Genomic DNA, 21,219 nt, shown 5'->3' with positions numbered 1-21,219 from the left:
TCAAGAAGAACATCTACTGATACTGAGAGCATCTATAACCGGACCCCTCAAACTGCCCTCATATGTCCGGGCGGACATCCCGGATACGAGAGATAAGAAAAAATACCACCCAACCGGACCCCCCAAATCGTCCTCATATGTCCGGGCTGTCCCTCAAACTCAGCCCATATGTGGGGAGGATATGAGGGTGTCCGGGCAGTCTGCCACGTCAGACGCAGCTTACCCCGGACCACTTTTATCTCTTTCTTTAGTCATTTTTTTCTCTTTCTCTCCATCCCCACCCATCATATGCTTTTGACCGGACAATTTGGGAGACATGGCTGCGTGCACGGATAAATGAGGGTTCAAAGCAGACACGCCCGGACACCATCTGGACGCGTCTGCGGACGTATGAGGCGCCAAAGTAGCACAGTCAGGTTGTAGATGCTCTGATGATAACACTGCTGTGCAAAGTCCGAGCATAGAACCCAACCAATACCCCTGCATACATAGATAATATACCTGAGGAAAAATTATAGAGTGATCTCCTTAAACAACACCCAGAATGTATAATGCAACGAGACAATATGCAGAACCATGTGCATCCATAATAGTGCTGTGGGGAATGCTACAGAAGATTAAATAATTAAGTCTCTGATTAATAAAGTTCCCACTTACAGAAGATTAAATAACTAACAGAAGATGTAATTTTCTAAATAATACAAAGAATGCCTATTAATTGAGTTTTCAGGCATTTTGAGTCCGAGTCTTACAGACTTCGCTTGGCCATGCCAATTACTCTGTTTTCTAAATGAACACCAACTTTGCTGGTTTCAGGCTCGAGACAATAATACCTTAGATTGTACTTTGTGCACCTTTAATTGCAAGTGTAAAATATGCTTGGAGAAGTGAGCTGACATAACCACGATGAACGAAGAGTCACAAAAACAAAAAAGAAGCTTGTCCCAAGTATTATGAGTTGTGAAATTACGTCGCAAGAAAACAGATCTGGAATGATCGCATCTCCAAGAACGCGGGTGGGGAGCAAACTAAGCATATGATAATCACGCGCCATGCTACCCGGCCATGTAATTATTTTTCAGACAAAACAAGGGCCTTTTAATTACTTCCAGTACATCGCTGAAGTCATGGTTTAGATTTGATGGATCGAGGTGCCACAAAAGGGCCCTGCCACACACAAACAAAAAATGCAACGCAAATCAGTAGAATATGCACAAGAAATGGAGACAGACTTTTCTCAAGTCAGGCAACAAGGAGAATCATCACCTAATGCAAGCACAAATAAGGGTAGGTAACAGAGTGCCTTCCCACAAAAAAAAAAGGTAAAAGAGTGCCAACAACTAAGTATTTTACTACTCACAAAACAAAACAAAAAAAACTTTTTGAGAGAGGGTTAACAAATGAAAATACATACACGGTAGGTCCAAGACCAAAAGATCAATGTAACACTTCCAGGATTCTCGTTGCGCATTAACATGTATTGCCATATTTTCCCAGATCATGTCCACAGCTAAAACATTACTAGTCTAGAAGGCAGCACAACACTGACGCAGCTAAAAAATATTGCACTACATCCTTAAATTTCATTAACAATAGTTCATGAATGCTAGTACAACTTTGGCCTATGTAAAACTATCCAAGGCATACCTGCATGAGTTTGAGCCATCACTGGAAAATCACTTGATAAGATAGATGTGCTGTTACATTACATCCAGAGCAACTGTACCCATTTCATATATGGTTTCTCCATCTTCTCTGTAATATGGCAAAGGAAAGAGGCACACTGGTAAAGAGGGGACAACAGCGCCGTTTTCGCTACAGCGTGCAACGGATCATACGAATGCCCCGCCACTGCCCACTGCACAACAAAATAAAAAATCACAAAACATCAACACTAACGCAGGAAAAATAGCATACTATTGACCCACAGATTGATGGGGCAAATAAAATGTTGAGGTGTGCACTGAACTGCAGAGAGTTGAACGGGTAATATGATGAGGAACACTAGATGAGAAGAAAGAAAACACATGCCAGATCTGTTTGGCTACTTCTAGATGCTTCCACTCTAGTGTAGTATTTCTTTCCTTTTCTTTTCTATCCTACCTACTGTTTTCTAGAGTCTTCTAGTTGTGAGTAGCTATGAGTAGAATGGTGAAACTTACATAATGTTTTCTAGAGTATTTCAGCTATAAGTAGAAGTATGTGAAGGCTTCCCAAAGCCCTATAAATAGAGGTCCTCGCCTCTACTTTGGAGGCAGACTATGTACCCCTACCTACAATAGAACTTGTTGTTCTTATCTAAGATCTTGGAGTAGATCTTGTGCCCTAGGAGTTCTGGATTGAACTCTTGCTGCCCTATCAACCTACATTCGCCTCTAGAGCGATATCTAGCGCAGCACGTTGAAGCTGTTCCTTCAACACTTGTGCTGTACACATTGTAGCAGCAAGGTGGAGTTGCTCCTCCACAAACTTTGTGCTGCTTCAGGTGGTATCAGAGCCTCGTTGACCCATACTAGTTCTTGATGTCCTCTTCGAGAGTAAGTTGCAGCAAGCAATGGAGCAATTGGAGAAGAGGATGGATGCTGCTGAACAACAAATCAAAGAGCTGCGTGAAGATCTTAATAGGAGATTTGACCAGCTGGTTGAGATGATAAGAAAGGGGTGTCCCCCCCTGCTACCAATGAAGGAGATTCATCTAAAGAAGAGAAAGATGTTCATCAAGGAAGAAGGAGAGGTAATCTTGGAGCAAGACCGCCACGACAACATGTTGTTCAACGTGCTTCAAGATGGCCAATTTATGTTGAGGCTTCTGAAGGTGAAGAATATGATGATGCCCTTGAAGAGCCAAATCTCTACGCATATCGGAGAGCACCCAACCCTACATATGCAAGAGATACATACAAGGTGAAAGCTGAGATCCCAAGTTTTAATGGAAATGTTGACATTGAAGGGTGCCTGGATTGGTTATATGAAGTGGAGACTTTCTTTGAGGTCATGGAGGTTCCGGAAGATCGTAGAGTTCCTTTGGTCGCATACAAACTGAAAGGAGGAGCCGGTGCATGGTGGCATCGCGTTCAAATGAAAGGCCTCGTGTTAGAACCTCGTGTATTAGAACTTGGCGACAAATGAAAGGCTCAGAGGAGAACCTCGTGTTAGAACTTGGCGACAAAGGAGCGCAGGCTCAGAGGAGAACCTCGTGTTAGAACTTGGCGACAAATGAAAGGCCTCGTGAAAGGGAGATTTTTGCCCGCTGATTATGACCAGATCCTATTTATCCAATTTCAAAATTGTGCTCAAGGAAATAGGACTATTTCAGATTACACGGAGGAGTTTCTAAGGCTACAAGTGAGGTGCAACCTTGCTGAAACTGAAGAGCAACAAGTTGCAAGGTACATCAATGGTCTCAATGATGCTATTCAAGATCGATTGATGATGCAACAAATCTGGTCCGTTGATCAAGCACAAGCTCTAGCCTTAAAGGCCGAGAGGTTTGTGAGGATGAGAAAGACAACTAAGGCTCCATATCCTCCATATCCTCATACCGAAGGCTCATCTAGGAGCCAACCCAATAGAGTGGAAGAAAAGACCACTCCACCAAAGACAAAACAGCCCATCCCGAAGCAAACTAGAGGCAAGGGTAAGGCAAATGAAGGCCCAAAGTGCTATAAATGTAGTAAAGAGGGACACATATCCAGCGGCTGCCCACTAAGGAAATTTGTTAACACGACTATCCATGATGGTGAAAGCGATGAGGAAGAATACGAATCTGAAGATGTAGACGGACAAGAGGTTTGTCAAGAAGAAGGTGAAGAGGTGGTATGTGTGATCCAGCGTGTCCTATGTTCCACACCACAACTCGATGACACACAACGGAAGAAAATATTTGAGAGCAAATGCACGGTGAATGGCAAGGTATGCAAACTAGTGATTGATAGTTGCAGCTGCGAGAATCTTATCTCCCAGAAGTTGGTGGACCATTTAAAGCTTGAAACCCATGATCATCCAAATCCCTACACTATTGGATGGATCAAGAAAGGAGTGAATATGAGGATCACCAAACAATGCAACTTGCCACTTTCTTTGGGTAAGCATTATCGCTCAAATGTGTTGTGTGATGTGGTTGACATGGATGCCAGCCATGTTCTTCTTGGGAGGCCTTGGCAATTTGATGTGGATACTACACACAAGGGCAAGGAAAATTCTTACTCTTTCATTTGGAACAAGAGAAGGATCATTATCTTACCAAACAAACCCGAAGGTAATACCTCTAAGGAGGAGGGGAAAACTATGTTAACTATCTCCCATACCTCTCATGAGTTTATGGAAGACTTGAAGGAGGCAGATTTGTGTGCTGCACTTGTTGTAAAGGGAGAAGAGCACCTGACTGTTGAAATTCCAGCAAAGGTACGTGGTTTATTGGCAAAATTTCAGAACATACTTGGGGAGCCACATGGCTTGCCACCGATGAGAGGAATTCAACATAGAATTGACTTAATTCCGGGAGCAAGTCTTCCTAATCTTCCACACTATCGAATGAGCCCAAAGGAGCATGGTATATTGAAGGAGAAAGTGGAGGAATTGTTGCAAAAGGGGCACATTCGAGAAAGTATTAGCCCATGTGCTGTACCAGCCCTACTCGCGCCAAAGAAAGATGGATCTTGGCGCATGTGTACGGACAGTAGAGCCGTTACCAAGATCACCGTAAGGTATAGATTCCCTATTCCCCGTCTGGATGATATGTTGGATCAGCTTAGTGGAGCAAGAGTGTTCACAAAGCTAGATTTGAGAAGTGGATATCATCAAATCCGTATAAGAACCGGGGATGAATGGAAGACCGCCTTCAAGACGAAGGAAGGGTTGTTTGAATGGCTAGTCATGCCATTTGGACTCTCAAATGCACCAAGTACCTTTATGCACTTAATGAATCAAGTCCTTAGACCCTTCTTATCCCACTTTGTTGTGGTCTATTTCGATGACATCTTGATCTATAGCAAGGATGAGGATGAACACTTTGATCACATTCGGAAGGTGCTAGAAGTACTAAGGGAAAATGAGCTCTACGTCAACTTGAAGAAATGTGTTTTCCTGCAAACACAACTTCTTTTCCTAGGATTCATCATAACATGTGACGGCATTCGTGTTGATGATTCTAAGGTTGAAGCAATCCGAGAATGGCCAACTCCTAAGACCATTTCTGAGGTAAGAAGCTTTCATGGCCTTGCAACTTTCTATAGGCGATTTGTTAAGAATTTCAGCACTATCATGGCACCAATTACCGAGTGTTTGAAGAAAGGAAAGTTCCAATGGGCAGAAGCAGCTGGAGCTAGCTTCAATGAGATTAAACAAAAGCTATCACAAGCTCCTGTCTTGGTACTACCTGATTTCAACAAGACTTTTGAGTTGGAGTGTGATGCAAGTGGAGTAGGCATTGGAGCTGTCCTGTCTCAAGAAAGGAAGCCCATTGCTTTCTTTAGTGAGAAGTTAAGTGAAGCTAGACAGAAATGGAGTACCTATCAGCAAGAATTATACGCCGCTTTCAGAGCGTTGAAAACTTGGGAAGTCTATTTGCTGCCTAAAGAGTTCATTGTTTATAGCGACCATCAATCCTTGAAGCATTTTAGAAATCAAAAGCATGTTGACCGCATGCTAGCAAGATGGGCAGCATATCTTGAGAGGTTTAACTATCTCATCATGCATAAATCTGGAATAACTAACAGAGTGGCCGATGCTTTGAGTCGTCCTGCATGCCTCTTGACTTCTTTTGAAGCTGAACTTCCGGGCATGGGTCAAATAAAGGAGTTGTATGAGGGTGACGAAGACTTTGGCCATGTTTGGGTAAAGCACGCAAGGGGCCAACCATTAGGTGATGACTATTTGATGCAAGATGGATATCTTTTCAAAAATGATCGTTTGTGCATTCCAAGAAGTTCTCTACATGACAAGCTGGTTAGAGAGCTCCATTCAAGTGATCTTAGTGGCCATGTTGGACGGGACAAGACTATCGCTAACCTGGAAGCTCGCTACTTTTGGCCACAACTAAAGAGAGATGTTGGAAAGTTCGTTCAATGGTGCCCCGTATGTCAGACCTGCAAAGGCCAAGTCCAGAACACAGGGTTATACATGCCTTTGCCTGTTCCTGTTGCTCCATGGGAGGACATTTCTATGGACTTCGTCTTGGGCTTGCCAAGAACAAGACGAGGAAGTGATGCTGTATTTGTGGTCGTGGATAGATTCTCTAAGATGGCTCATTTCATCCCATGCCGCAAGACAACGGATGCTCATCATGTGGCAAACCTATTCTTTCGAGAAGTGGTCAGACTTCATGGAGTTCCAAGGTCCATTGTCTCAGACCGTGATAGCAAGTTTCTTGCTGCATTTTGGCTCACTTTGTGGAAGCAATTCAACACTGAATTGAAATTTTCTAGCACTGCTCATCCACAAACAGATGGACAAACGGAAGTGGTGAACAAGTTTTTGGGTAATCTGATCCGTTGCATTTGTGGAGAAAGAAAGGGGCAATGGGATTTGGCTTTATCTCTTGCAGAGTTCTCCTACAATAACTCCAAGCATAGATCCACAGGAAGGAGCCCTTTTTCCATTGTCTATACTAAAGTTCCAACACATGTGGTGGACCTGGTGAAGCTGCCATCAAGGGGAAACTCAAAATCAGCATTGTCCTTTGCTGATAATTACACCGAGTTATTTGAAGAGATTCGCGGCGCTTTGGAAGCACAAAATCAGAAATATAAACAACTTGCTGATTGCAAAAAGAGGCCAAAATCATTCCAAGTCGGTGATAAGGTGATGGTCTACCTCCGAAAAGAGAGGCTGCCTTTAGGTGTTAAAGGGAAACTTAGGCAGCGAAGGTATGGGCCCTTCTCTATCATGAGGAAGATAAATGATAATGCTTATGTGATAGATCTTCCAAGTGACATGGGTATCTCCAACACTTTCAATGTTGCGGACTTGACTCTCTACCATCCAGAAGAAGCGCTCTATGAAGATAACTCGAGGGCGAGTTCCAAACAACCAGGGGAGAATGATGAGGAACACTAGATGAGAAGAAAGAAAACACATGCCAGATCTGTTTGGCTACTTCTAGATGCTTCCACTCTAGTGTAGTATTTCTTTCCTTTTCTTTTCTATCCTACCTACTGTTTTCTAGAGTCTTCTAGTTGTGAGTAGCTATGAGTAGAATGGTGAAACTTACATAATGTTTTCTAGAGTATTCCAGCTATAAGTAGAAGCATGTAAAGGTTTCCCAAAGCCCTATAAATAAAGGTCCTCGCCTCTACTTTGGAGGCAGACTATGTACCCCTACCTATAATAGAACTTGTTGTTCTTATCTAAGATCTTGGAGTAGATCTTATGCCCTAGGAGTTCTGAATTGAAATCTTGCTGCCCTATCAACCTACATTCGCCTCTAGAGCGATACCTAGCGCAGCACGTTGAAGCTGTTCCTTCAACACTTGTGTTGTACACATTGTAGCAGCAAGGTGGAGTTGCTCCTCCACAAACTTTGTGCTGCTTCATAATACCACAGCGGCACATTTGATTTCGTTGAGGGATGAGGCGGAGGCGGAGGCGCTGGGGTTGAGGGATGAGGTGGAGGCAGAGAGTGGGTCGCCGGCGGGGTAGAAGGGGTGGAAAGGCGGGAGGCTACCTTGGCGAGCAGGTGGGTGGGGTCGTCTAGCGGGGAGGCGCCATTTTTAGGGGGCGGGAGATGTTGGGGTTTGCCGCCGCCGCGGCGACGGTGACGGCGAGGTTTTTTTTTAGCGTGGCTTCTGTGCTTTCGCTGGGAATGGGCTGATATGAAGATCTGTGAGGCTGTACAACGAGAGACCTGTGCGGGGGACAGTTAGCAAACGCGTACCCCCGCGCACTGTGGGCCGGCCCAGTGCGGGGCGCGGGCGCCTGTTTAATTTTTCATTCTTTTTCCGTTTCTTTTTTGTTTTAAATTGTATTTATTTAATAATTTTTCAATAAACTTGAAAAATGTTCGTGAATTTTAAAAAAATCAAATTCAAAAAATATACATGAATACATTTTTTTGTGAATTCATATAAATGTTCATGAATATAATTTGAAAAGTGTTTGTGAATATAAAAAATATTCATGAATACAAAACCGTTCGCGAACAGAAAAAAAATGATGACATGCCCGTATCTCGCTTATAACGAGACGCTCGCATCGCCTCAAGGGCGTATGTTTATGTTTACAAATAGAAATCGGCCAAAGGGAGGCGTCTTTGCAAGATTATACTGTACTTTGGAAGAGTCTACAGAGCTATATGTGATTACATGCCTAGCACCCGACATGCTCCAATAGTAAAATCTTAATTATCCCCAGAACATATATAAGACTAATGAAAATATGCGAAAGCAACATGAATCAGTTCAAGTATTACTCAACTGCTACGGGCAACGGCTAATAACAGACTTGCATACTAGAGGAATAGATTGTCGGAAGGTAAAATTAATTAAAGTCTGATGCATCAGGCAGAATTATAAAAATCAGGACTGACATAAGTGACTCTGCACACAGTTGTCATCATAAAGCTAATCTTTAGCTAGATAATCAAAGCGACAGAAAATAAACGGTATAGATTTGATGATATATTGCTAATATATATCTGTTGTGGAGATTTAACTTTCCCTGCTTGTGATTTAATATAGCAAGGCGTCGAGTGAGGATTGGCTGAGCGTGATTATCCTCACTGGTTGAGCGTGATTTCGCTGCTTGTGATGGTGTACTCTCTGAATTATTAGCTCTCTTATTGTTGCCTGTCGGGCACCAGCAAATTATCTATTTTACAATCTATTAATAAAAGACTTAGAATAATATAAAGAATAGATTGGTCTGTAAATAGATGATTTGGCGCATTATCTATTTTGCAGGACAAGAGAAAGAGAGTCTAAGGCTCTAAGCCATGAATATTGCTACAAGATGTGCAATTATTCCTCAAGAAATTCAAAACATAGAGAACAATAGACAAGAAAGAAAGAGTCAAAGCCATGAATCGTTGCAAGATTTGTATCCATTCCTGAGGGAATTCGAAATATAGAGAAGAATAGGTTCAAACTAGAGCAAATCATTGGTGTCTGCTTTATGAGACAAGATAGAAAGAGTCAACGCCATGGATGCAGCCGTTCCTCAGGAAATTCAAAATATAGAAAACAATAGGCTCGAATATCATATCATCTCCGGGCCATGGCGGCCGCATGTTTCGAGCCGGAGCAACGACGCTAGCTCCGGCAGCCGCCGCCGCCCCACGCGACACCGTGGAGAGAGGCGCTCCGTCCCGCGTCCGCGCCCTCGAGGTGAAGGCAAGGAGCTTCGCGGAGTATTGGGGTCGCCGCCGCTGGCGCCGGCTGGCAGCTGCTTCAAGAGATATGCTTACAACAGCGTGGTCGTCACTGACGAGTGCCTCAAGACGGACCGCCTTAGGCACCGCCGGGACCCGCCGTCGCCGACGACCGCCGCCGTTTTGCTGGTTGAACGACCTCATCAAGGCACGAGCAGGTACTACCTGTCGAGGAAGAGCCGTGCATGCATGCAGGCGCATGGTGAGGTCGTTCAACCGGCAAAAACGCCGGCTCCTCGTCGGGAAGCTCATCGTCATGTTCTTCTTCATCTTCGCCGACGATGCGCCGGAAGATGTCTCCGGTCATGGCGTGGCAGCAGAGCAGAAAGCGGCCTGGGACCTGGAACATGCTGGCAATCAGGTTAGAGTAGTTATTACTGTCGTCGATCCCATCGGTCTCATGGAGGGGGAAGACAGACGACGGCACAACAACAACAGACAGATAGAAATCGCTGAAGGAAGACCGACAACGGCACCACAACAGCAGACATACGGACATTGTTGAAACATAAAGATCAGATAGACGAACTTACTGTGCGAGTCAAGGCGAGGCGACAAGGAAGGAGCTCCTCGTTGTTGAGCTTGAGCGAGCTCTGCTTCACGAGGAAGGACCTTGTGTGTGTCCCTGTGTTGTGTTGGGGAAGAAAGGAGGTGCGGGAGAGGAGCTCAAGATAAAGAGGAGGCCGATCGAGCGGGAGGACGGGGAATGCGATTCCGACAACATGGACGGTGTACCCGCGCGTGCGTGCGTGATCTACATCCACTCCTTTATCCTCCGGTTCCATTCGCGTACGGCGGCAATCAGTGAGGCAAGGCAGGGAATGCTCCTTTCTCCGATTCTATTCCCACTCAGAGATCAAAGCTTGAGCTAGCTAGCTAGTAGTAGCTAGATCTGGTGTGGACGTCGATGAGCAGGCAAGCTTAACTCGATCGGGATTTGGTTCTTGCTTCAGCTTTCGCAGTTCAGAGACCCCTCACATTCGCAGTTCAGTTCAGTCACACGATCTAACTAATCCACGCAGACCGAAGGATTTTTTTTTTTTAAAAAGAGACAAGAATACAGAAGTAAAAAAAAAAAGTGCAAATGTTACTGGGAATACTTGTGGGATAATGGCAGCGTTGTATGCAAGCGGGTGCATTGCCAAAGACAGAAATCGTTCTCAAATGCAGACCATACAAGAAAAGGAAAATTACCAGCATGGTCCATGAACAGTAGCAGCTTGCAAGAAGCTTCTGGCCGGCAGCACACTTTTATTCATCGGAATCTGACTCTGAGGACAGCCACAAGCATGAAGAACCAAGTCATCATATCAAGAACATGGAAAGAACAAGCAATGATGCCGCGTGGAAATTAATGGGTGCCGATCGTCGGTCATGGACGACCACGCGATGAATACGTACGCTAGATTTTCTCCACCATCCACGCCGAGGGAACTTAATTATAAATGGAAGGGGTGGACTAGTGGACGTCTACAGCATATGAATAAGCTTCGTGAAGCAATACCTAGAGCAACACGTACCGTCAGAACTACGTGTGCTGCTAACAGAAGCAAACCAATCGATTCAGGTATTTTCACCCGGTGTCAAATTAACTTCATGAAATACAAGCATAGATGTATGGGACTATGTGATTGCAGTTGACGAGGCTTTGCATTGCCTGCCCAGGCTGCAGTTAATTTACATGATCTGCACTACTTCCAAACCCAGCAGTAAAAGGTTGGCTTAACTGACAACTTGAGCCTCAACCGCCCAGGCTCCCATTGTAGTTAGCAAAAAAAGCTACAGGCCCTGGAGCAATAAGTTCCTACCATAGATCGTAAACAAGAACACATTGCCGCACAAACGACTCACAGAAAAACTATCGGACGAGGCCGACCACCAGATCAAACTACATGGGGAATCCACAATAATCACAAGAGAGTATCAAAAGGACACTGACTGCCTACTAAGAGTGATTACTGGAACGCGACCATACCTGCAGATCAGCAGAGACATACGAAGTGGACACCGACAGTTGCCTCTCAAGAATGCCAGCGCCATGATCCTGAAATGGGGAACATACCGGCCGCGACCCTTGGCTGTATTTCCATGTGCTCGAGAACACGAGCATTCTGCAAGATACAGTACGCCAGCTTGACCTGATCATTGTAGCACCGGAACCCGCTCATGTAGACTGTCCTGAGATGACCATGGTGGCTCATATGGGAGCCTTCCTCCTCCACCACCTCATCGCTCCCACCATCGTCAAGGTTCAGATATACCATCTGCATTTCAGAAGTTTGCAATCAGTCGGTCAAAGCAGTCCAAGTACAGGTCTTTCTTGAAGAACGATGCAATCAGGCAGTAGCAGTATACTTGAGATCCATGTATTTGTTTATATAAACTGATAAAATGGCACTCACATCCAAATGCAACGTCTCCAGTCGGGGCACAATATCCAAACAGCGGGTAAGTTGAAGAACTCCGTTATCGGCATTTGGCTGCCTAGAGAAGACAGTTAATTGGACAAGTCAGATGCCTCAAATGCATACACATGCCATGTCGTCTTGTTGTCAGCTACTGCAACTGAAACATAACAAGGACAAATAACATGACATTAAAACCCAATTTCAAGAACTATAACGTACGCAAACAAGAATGAATGAATAGATTAATAAACACCAGTTAACCTGTTCATATCCATGTATATAAGCTTGCACATGTGGTATCTTCACTGGGAAAATACTTGGAACTAAAGTGAATACATGGGCCAGTCCTTTGCTTTCTTTAAACATTATTATTGTAGCCTTATCTAATTTCAAGCAACCATGAAGTACTATAGGGATCCGTTGTCCTTCGTATTCAAAATGGGCAAGATCAGCAGCATGAAACTCAACCATCTTGACATTCATTCCTTCAATTAGTAAATGTTGGAGTTTGTCAAGTTGGTGTGATATGCTTAAATTAGTCCTTCTGAGTACTGTAAACCCACACATACCTGGGTGTGGCTTTATAGAAACAGCAGCTCCCTGCCCCTGTCCCAGGCAACAAACCCCATAAAACACCTTTTTTTTTTTGGCCCCAGAGGTTCAGATCCATGGAGAACACCACAGGAATCACATCAAGGACGAACTTTCACGCACTGGTTGGATCCTTAGGGTAACAGTGAAATGCTTGAGTAAATACTACCTTTTTTTGCCCTGCTGTGATTCAAGGAGAAGAGAAAAGAGGGACTGGCGGAATGGCAGCTAACCCAGGCGAGGAAGGTTCTCCATCCGCAAGGACGGCTCGTGGTTGGTGCTCTGCTCCGCCGCCTCATCGTCCAAGTGGTGGGCTGCGGGGAGGAAGCAACGGCGGGTTAAGGGGGGGAAAAGGGATCCGCAATCGATCGATCTATTCAGGAATGTCTGCACCGCTGCTTACTTGCCTCGCCAGAGTGTGAGGGGGAGGCGGGAGGAGGAGGAGCGGCTGCTTCGTCGTCATCTTCTCCTGCTCCGGCCATTGCTTGCCGCTGGAAGATCGCCGGAGCTCCGGCGATGGCCCCTGGAGGCTGGAGCGATTTCTCCGTCATAGGAAAAAACAGAGGAGAAGAAATGAGACGAGAGAGAGACGGATGGGCTGGGCTCATTCTCCAGCCCAGCTTCATGGGCCGAGACCCACGAGCTCTTTCTGGTGCCTCTGGCCGAGGCAGGCGCTGCAGCGTTGCTTGCGATACATTAGTCCCACCTCGGAAGTTTACGGCGCGCGGAACCGGTTTATAAGGCGAGGCGCGGCAGCTCAAAGCACGACCTTACTTGAACAGGATCCTTTACCAATAAGGAGGCAAGCACTTCAGTATGGTTGATGAAGTCTGACCACTGGGCCAGAGCGTGATTAACGGCTCAGATTTTACCTGATCGGTAAATCTGACGGCTGTAGAGGATCGTTCCTGCCTGGCTCACACCTGTGCAGGGCGGCCCAGTGGTTGTCTGACAGACACAAAAATCATTTGTTTTTACATTTTCCTACAGAATTTCGTTCTATGTCACATACCTCAAAAATTGCTTTTTCGTTCTCTAATGCAAACCCTTTTCTTCTTACCTACAAAGTCACCTTCAACAAGAATCTGCAGTTTCGTTTTCAAACTTTTTTAACCACGTAGTCTAATTACAGAAACTCGTTCTGAAGCACCTACAAACAATAAACCACGTCTAGTTTAACCATCACATTGACAGCATTATCTCTTTGCACGACAGGCTCTCAAGAACCCACCCAACTGGCTCACAGCACCCACCATCATCAGTATGACTTGTGCATGATACCGCGTCAGCGCCCGATCGACGCCAAACTTTGTTTGAGCATTCACCAACCAAGTTCTTTCCGCAGTTAGCAGTAGCTTCAGCGGCACCTGACGGGGACAAACAACAACCTCTTGTAACTTGAAAGTTACCAAAAAGAAAAAAGAGCCTGCCCAGGCTGCAGTGAGGGTTCCCATGATGTGTGTTTACATCTGTGCTACTTCCAAACCCAGCAGCAAGAGGTTGAATTAACCGACAAGTTGAGCCTGAACCGTTCAAGTTCCAGTTTCAGTTGGCAAATAATCCTACAGTTCGTGGAACAATAAGTTCCTAATATAGGTAGATCACTGCAGGCTCGTAAACGAGAACACATTGGCACAATCAGACGACACACAAACAAATCATAGAAAAACTAATAGGCTCCAGCTAGAGCAAACCATGGGTACCATCTCGGAGCCTGTTTTCGTCTTCCGTATACTCACTACTTCATGTGCAGAACCAACTGCTATGCCGCAGGCCCACACGACGCCATGGAGAGGTACCGTCCATTCCACGACGTCCTCGAGGTGAACGGCGAGGCGCGCTTTGCCGGCTATGTGGTCGCCACCGCTGACGCCGGCTGGCCAGACGAGGGTGGGCTAACTGCACTCCTTGCAGGCCTAGCTAACGGGGTGAGACCCAGTTCTAAAGAACATGATGGTCACTGACGAGTGCCTAAAGGTGTCCACCTCCTACCACCTTGCAGGTCCTGCGCCTCAGTGTCCCGTGAGGGCTTGGGCGCCACGGGGCCTGCCGCCGACGACGACCGCCGTTGTTTTGCTGGTTGAACGACCTCATCATGGCACGAGCAGATCTCCCTGGCACTTGTCGAGGAAGAGGCGGTCGACATGGTGAGGTCGTTCAACCGGCAAAAACGCCGGCTCCTCGTCGGGAAGCTCATCGTCATGTTCTCATCCTCGCCCACGATGTACGGGAAGATATGTCTCTGATCATGGCCTGGGACCTAAAACATGCCAACAATTAGATTAGAGACTAGTAGCATTTTCTCGATCTTACCACTCGTAACTAGAACATCTGCAACAAAGGAACGAAAGAACGATCATTATTGCACTAAGACCAGAGAAACACACTTAGGGACTTACTTGTGCGAGGTTCTCGGAGCCGATCGAGCTCTGCTTCACGAGGAAGGCCCTTGTGTGTGTGTGTGTGTGTGTGTGTGTGTGTGTGTGTGTGTTGGGGCGGAGAAGAAGTTGTGAGGGACGCGATATAAAGAGGAGGCGAGTGGGAGGGGAATGCGATTCCGACGGCATGGACGGTGTATGCGCCCGTGATCTCCAGCCACTCCTTTCTCCGGTTCCATTCGACGTACGGCGGCAATCAGTGAGCACTGGGAATACTTTCTCATTCTCATCTCCTCCACTCCTTTCACCAGCCACATATGCGTGCGCTCAGGGATCAAAAGCTGAAAGCTAGTCACCACTAAATTTGGTTCTGGTTTCAGATCCTGGGGAAAAAGCAAGCGAGATAAACTGAAAAGAGGAGCAAGAAAGAGTCGCATTGGGTGGTGGGTGGGGATTTTTTTAGTTGCTACCAAATTCATTGATCAGGGGAAGAATGTTGGTCCAGTTTACGAGGGAAACTTGACCCAAAAACCATACAAACAGCATCGTTCGGCATACAACACACACATCTTCACGAGCCACGGGTCCTTCTGGCCGGATCCACCTCCAAGACGATGCCCCCAAGAGGAAACACGACGCCAGATAGCGCCGCCATCGTCCGATCTACACTAGATCAAGGGTTTCCCCCTGGAGCACGACAGGAAAGGCAAGGTGGAAGCAGCTACATCGATGCCTCCAACGAGGGAGCGACGCCAGAAAGCGCCGCCATCGACGACTCCGGCCACAACCGGATTTCGCCGGCCGTCTCACCTACACAGCTCGAGCCCAGGATCCAATCAGCCTACACACCAAACCACTACCCCTGCCTCCACGACCAACCGCACCTCCCTGGCAAGCATGACGTGCTTCCAACCTTGCATCTACGTCCCCACTGGACGGAGGATGCAACTCCCACAACGGCGCCATTCTTCTCCCATCAGAAGGATGCAACCAAGCAGGACGCCATTCGTCTCCTCGAGGATGCAACGTCTATGGGCCATTCATCTCCCGACGAAGGATGCAACAACCACAACGACGCCATTCCTCTCCCTCCAGCCACCACCATCTCGTTCTCCCACCCGCAGCAGCATCGAGCTTTCCAAACCACCATCAGGATTCAGGAGGATGCAACACCGAGCAAGGGTGCCATTCATCTCCCACGCTTCTCCCGCACGGTTTATGGTTAGCAGCAACGCCGACCTTGTTGCCGGCCGAGCCGCCTCCTGACCCCCAGCCGCCAGGGCGCCAGATCCGGCCAGCTCGCCAGATCCGACCGCACCAAGCCAGGGGCCGTTCTCCAGGTGGGTGGGGATGGATGTAGCTTCAACACCATGTGAAAATCGAGTCTAGTTCAGAGGCCCCCACAGAGAAGCACTGACATTTTGCGTTTCAGTCGCGCAATTTAACGAATCCAGAAGGACCGAAGCAAATTTAAAGGGAGATTAGACAACAGAAACTTGTGAAAATAGTACACTAATATGAGAATTTTCATGGGATGATGGCAGCAATGTAATGGATGCAAGCACAAGCAAGATACTAGCATGGTCCGTAACCGTGCGGCACTGGCACCACACTTTTATCGTTGGATAAATAAATCTCTCAGAGCAGTACAATAGACATTCAGATATACACAACAGGCGGTAAAAGATGATTTTTGAAATCACGTACTGTCAGGATTAGGTGTGCTGCTAATACAAGTAACCAACCGATTCGGATATTTTGCCCTGTTGTGAAATTAACTGCACGAGTAGATGTACGGGTGGGGATTGCAACTGAAAATCAAAGGGAGATGAATGAGGGGAGGGAGTTAGATGGTGGCAAAAACACCCATATAGAGGTCAGATGGATGTGGAGTTTAATTAGTGACATTTAACTCACAGACTTTGCATTGCCTGCCCAGGCTGCAGTGAGGGTTCTCAGGATGTGATCTACATCTCTTCTACTGCCAAACCTAACACCAAAAGGTTGAATGAACCGACAAGTTGAGCCTGAACCGTTCAAGTTCCCATTTCAATTGGCAAAAATTCCTACAGTTCTTGGAACAATAAGTTCCTACCGTAGATAAATCATAAATCAAGCTAAAAAAACACGCATTGGTGCAATCAGAGAATACAAAAACAAATCCTAGAGAAACTATCGGGAGAAGGAGGCTGACTACTGGATCAACTATATGGAAAATCTACAACAGCCACAAGAAAGTATCAAAAGGATGCTGCCTATCAAGAGTGATTACTGGAATATGATCATACCTGCAGATTCGCAAACAGACACAAGTGGACGACAACAGGTGCCTCTCAAGAATGTCAGTGGCATGCCAAGGTCCAATGCTGCCACTTTTTACACTAACCACATAGTAAGTCGTAGAGCAGCAGCAGCTCCACATTCCCCGGTGATGGCAGAGAAGCCTTGGTGGGTTGATGTCGTGTTGTGATGTTGATCTGTTGGATGTGAGAGATCGGTGGATATTGGCGAGGTATTAATGGAGGCAGATGACTGTGTTGTGCTTCTGAATCAAACACCTGTGCATAAGAGCTGTCCAGAAATGAATGTCGAGTATTTTTATGACATGGCTGGATGAGAGGTTTGCAGAAGTAGTTAGGGGGAGACAACCTTTTAATAACAGATGATCAGAAACGGAACATGCTGTCCAACTAAAATGGCAGTCTACAACAGAATATGATGCAAAAACAATCAGGCTCTTGCTCTTCACATAAACTTCTCGATCGTTCTCAGTCAGCTTAAAGTGGGGTAATTATCCTCATCAGTGAGTCATCTCTCTAAGAATTCTTGATGTCCAGCCTCGCTTGTCATTTAGGCCAGCAAAATGGACCATGAAATCTCCATCTGAATAAGCCCCTGCACAGTCAACATGCACTGAGCAACTATGTGCAGATGATAATGGCAATGTATGAAGTAACAACGTGAATTTAGTGAGGATTTGAAAAACAATCCTGATTCAAGCACCAAATAAGCATGCAGCATGGATAGTTTTATAAAAAGAATCCAGGAGAAGTATTTAATTCATCAAACAGAGCTTTCAATTTTCAATTTAAAATTTATTTGTGTTATGATAAATAAAAAGGAGAAAGCTGTTGTCAGTGGCAACTTTTGTCTTTTTTATGTGTTTCTATAACTTATAATATTTCAAGGGCTTCTCCTTTCTCCTAACACGAGTCAAGTTTGAAGTTGACACTTCGAACAGATGTTTGATCAACTAATGTCCACCTTCTAAATTCATCCAGGCCTAATTTTTCATATTTTCACGAAATGCTTGCACCTGATATGTGCCATACATAACAGGCAAGACTTCTTCTAAAGAAAGGAACTAAAATTTGATTATAAATTAGTGAAACAGTGGCCAACAAGAATAAGGTGACCAAGAACAACCCAGTGTCTGGTTGGTCATATAAACTGACATGTTACATATGATATTTTTCTTGTGAGGACTTTACATGAATTGGCAGAGAACAGTACATGTCATCTTTCTTGTTCATGAGTAACAGCCTCCCTGTTTCTGGGAACAATCATGTATTCAGAAACATTACACTTAAACCACATATATCATGTGCTCAATTCTAAATACCAGTGCACCGTTGAGCTTAGTATGGACTGATATTCAATCACAAAAGGCACATGTAGCACTTCAATTTGCACCTGCTATGTTAACTTTTGGCAAACCCAAGAAGTAATATGAGCATAGTAGATAATGAGATAAATCTGAAGAACTCTTAGGAGATCCAGTCTTCATTATCAATCGAGTACCTCTTTCACATTCGACTGTAAATAATTGTAGCATCTATGGAATGAGTAGTGAATAAGCATATCAGGAAACCTTTCCATGTAGTGGACGGGTGGAAGATCAGGCGGTGAACTGATTTCCACGTAGCAACCCAGGGATATGAGTTGAAAAGGCACTGCATCTTTGCTATACGGACGTGTGCTTGTGTTTCTTCAGGTGACAAGTGATCCACAATATGCTTCAGTGCTGCATTATCCCCACTTTTTGTGGAACCAAATTGTACAAATGATGTATGGTTCCACCATGTATCCAAAAATCTCTCACTCCATTTCGACCTCCTTATGAAGAACAGTCCTACACAAGGAGCATGGTTAATATTTGACGGATGAGATGTCCATATCTTATTTTGTGCTGAACCTCCTGTCTATAAGAACGGTAATGTAAAGATTGTGAACTATACCAACGAAATAATAAGAAAATTGAAATGAATTATCATGGATGTATCTTTGCTAGTCAAATGATTTTGATAAACATAAAGTAAAAATGAACAATGTGCAAGTTTCGCCTACCAGCATTCACCCCGTTGATATCCTCTGTCAGAATGAGATCAGGCGATGCATCGAAATCACTATGCCCAATCACCGAGAACAAAATCTCCTCCTTCAGCACAGCAATCAGGAGAAACAAAATTACATTAACTCAAAACGAAACATCAAGAGGTAAGAACAAGATTCCATATATGCATCAGGCTTACCAACGCGATGTCGGGGTTGGTAACCAGCGTGTCCTGAAATCAATAGTCGATTAAGATCAATACACCACCACGATGTAATAAGAAACTAATAACCATCAGATACTATTTTCTTAGTGTAGGAGAGCATAAACCAACAGGGGAGTGGTGGCGCGGCCGCGGCGACCCACCGCGTCGTTCCAGAAGAGCCAGTGGTGGCGGCGCAGGCGGGCGCGGAGGGCGAGGACCTTGCTCCAGGCGGGCGGGCGGCGGGGGTCGACCGCGCCGTGGGGCAGCGCGGCGAGGCCGTACCCGTGCGCGGCCGCGTAGGCGCGCTTGTTCCGCGCGGTGGCCGCCAGCACGCCGCGGAAAGACCGCCCCCGCACCCCTCGGCCCGACAGGCCCTCGTCAGAGAGCGTGACGATGGAGAAGCTGAGCCGCTGCCCGGCGAGGGGGCGGCGCCCGGCGGCGGGGGGCAGGCACCGGCGGCCCAGGGAGTTGGCGCGGCGGAGGAGGAGCGCCGAGAGGGGCGGGAGGAGGAGGAGGAGCAGCAGCGGGAGGAGGAGGAGAAGGTGGCGGTGGCGGAGGCGGAGGTGAGCGCGGTGATGGGTGGCGCGGCGCGCCCGGGTGCCCATCTGAGGTCGCCGCCGGTGGCTGAGATGGGTGGTAGTGGTAGAGCAAATGAAGCAACGAATCTCTGCTCATGAAGTGAAGACTCGTGTCTTCGCATGTTCTTCTGTGCTCTGTTCCGAACAGTCATGCAGCACTCACTGAGTTTGATACTCCTTCGTCCTAAAATAACCTAAAATAAGTAAGCGTTGTTGGTTTAGTACAATTTTATACCAACTTTACATTAAATTAGTGACACTTATTTCGAAATGGAGGGAGTATGTGTTTGCATACCAACTCAGTTTAACTCAAATTTCAAACCACAATAATTCAAAAAAAATCGTTTCTACCTCACACAGTTCACAACATTTCAAAAGTATACCTTTTCAGCTTCGTTATTCAAATATAACGTAGACCCTTGTCGAATGACGTCGCGATGGAGAAGCTGGGTCAGTGTCCGGCGACGAGGCGGTGCCCGGCAGCGGGTGGCAGGCACCGGCAACTCGAGGGAGTTGGTGTGGCAGAGGAGGGCGGAGAGGGGTGGGAGGAGGAGAAGGTGGTGGTGGCGGCGGAGGCCAACACTATGATGGTTGATGGGTGGTGCAGGGCGTCCGTGCGCCACCTGAGGGCGCCACCGATGGCTACGACTAGTGCTAGTAAATCAAGCAACAAATCTTAGCTCAGGGCAACTCAAATTCGGATCACCTAAGCGACCCCAAATGTTCGGACCGAACGGTACAGACACTTTTAGCCATCCAACATGGCTAATCTAAAATTTTGTCTGGACGTCCGAATCCCACAAACCAACACCAAAGTCGGGGCAGTCTGGATGTCCACCACATCGAACTCTAACACCTCGGACCCACCCCAAACTGAGCTGGAGCTCGCGCATTCTCATGATCCCACCACTACTCCCACGCAAAAGCCCGCTCGTCTGGTTGCCTCTGCCCTAATCACAACCGCCAAACCCTCGCCATCCGCCGTTGCATGAGCCGATCATGATGTTTGATAACCCACAAATGTAGGGGATCAGTTGTAGCCTCTTTCGATAAGTAAGATGTCGAACCCAACAAGGGCTAAAGGTAGAACAAATATTCCCTCAAGTTGTATCGACCACCGATACATCTACGCACGCTTAACGTTCGCTTTACCTAGAACAAGTCTGAAACTAGAAGTACTTCGTAGGTGTTGTAAGGTTTGTAAGATAATAAAAAGCACGTAAATAAAAACTAGGGGCTGTTTAGATAAATAAACAATTAAGTTAGTATAGCGAGTGTGAAAATATGGTGGTAGGAGTTGCAGAATTGTCCCTAAGCAAATGACAACGTTACTAGACCGATAGCAAGTTTTATGTGGGAGAG

The 21,219-nt window shown here is 46.1% G+C and overlaps 1 protein-coding gene, 1 long non-coding RNA gene and 1 pseudogene across 4 annotated transcripts; 1 reads left to right on the top strand and 2 right to left on the bottom strand.

The window, feature by feature from the left end:
• Positions 1–9,015: 9,015 nt before the first annotated feature.
• Positions 9,016–12,677, bottom strand: LOC109732497 (uncharacterized). Of its 2 annotated transcripts, none has more exons than XR_012190164.1 (5): positions 12,342–12,677; positions 12,034–12,257; positions 11,767–11,929; positions 9,898–11,628; positions 9,016–9,714 (listed from the first exon to the last, which is right to left on the bottom strand). It is a non-coding gene; the product is annotated as an uncharacterized lncRNA (long non-coding RNA). The 2 variants fall into 2 exon arrangements; XR_012190165.1 differs by having other exon boundaries at positions 9,016–9,704; positions 11,340–11,628.
• A 450-nt stretch (positions 12,678–13,127) lies between these two features.
• Positions 13,128–13,321, top strand: LOC120970191 (small nucleolar RNA U3; annotated as a pseudogene).
• Positions 13,322–13,887: 566 nt separating this feature from the next.
• Positions 13,888–20,047, bottom strand: LOC109732496 (alpha-1,2-galactosyltransferase gmh3). Of its 2 annotated transcripts, XM_045231221.2 has the most exons (7): positions 19,441–20,013; positions 19,274–19,306; positions 19,089–19,179; positions 18,613–18,873; positions 17,391–17,636; positions 17,030–17,299; positions 13,888–14,623 (listed from the first exon to the last, which is right to left on the bottom strand). In XM_045231221.2, exons 1-5 carry the CDS (start codon positions 19,882–19,884, stop codon positions 17,542–17,544), a joined length of 924 nt encoding a protein of 307 aa, XP_045087156.1. In that variant the 5' UTR covers positions 19,885–20,013; the 3' UTR covers positions 13,888–14,623; positions 17,030–17,299; positions 17,391–17,541. The 2 variants fall into 2 exon arrangements, with proteins under 2 accessions (XP_045087156.1, XP_045087155.1); XM_045231220.2 differs by having other exon boundaries at positions 17,030–17,636; positions 19,441–20,047.
• Positions 20,048–21,219: the final 1,172 nt, after the last annotated feature.

Source organism: Aegilops tauschii, chromosome 7 (genome assembly GCF_002575655.3).
Source record: "Aegilops tauschii subsp. strangulata cultivar AL8/78 chromosome 7, Aet v6.0, whole genome shotgun sequence".
Lineage (NCBI taxonomy): Eukaryota > Viridiplantae > Streptophyta > Magnoliopsida > Poales > Poaceae > Aegilops > Aegilops tauschii.
This window is presented reverse-complemented; position numbering and strand designations above follow the sequence as displayed.

Excerpts from the sequence above, each read along its gene's own strand:
- LOC109732496 (XM_045231220.2), bottom strand. The coding sequence starts at position 19,884 with ATGGGCACCCGGGCGCGCCGCGCCACCCATCACCGCGCTCACCTCCGC. Across the intron at positions 19,180-19,273 it reads CCAACCCCGACATCGCGTTG|GAGGAGATTTTGTTCTCGGT; the intron begins GTAAGCCTGATG and ends GCTGTGCTGAAG. Across the intron at positions 17,637-18,612 it reads CCCGTCCACTACATGGAAAG|GGGCTTATTCAGATGGAGAT; the intron begins GTTTCCTGATAT and ends TTGACTGTGCAG.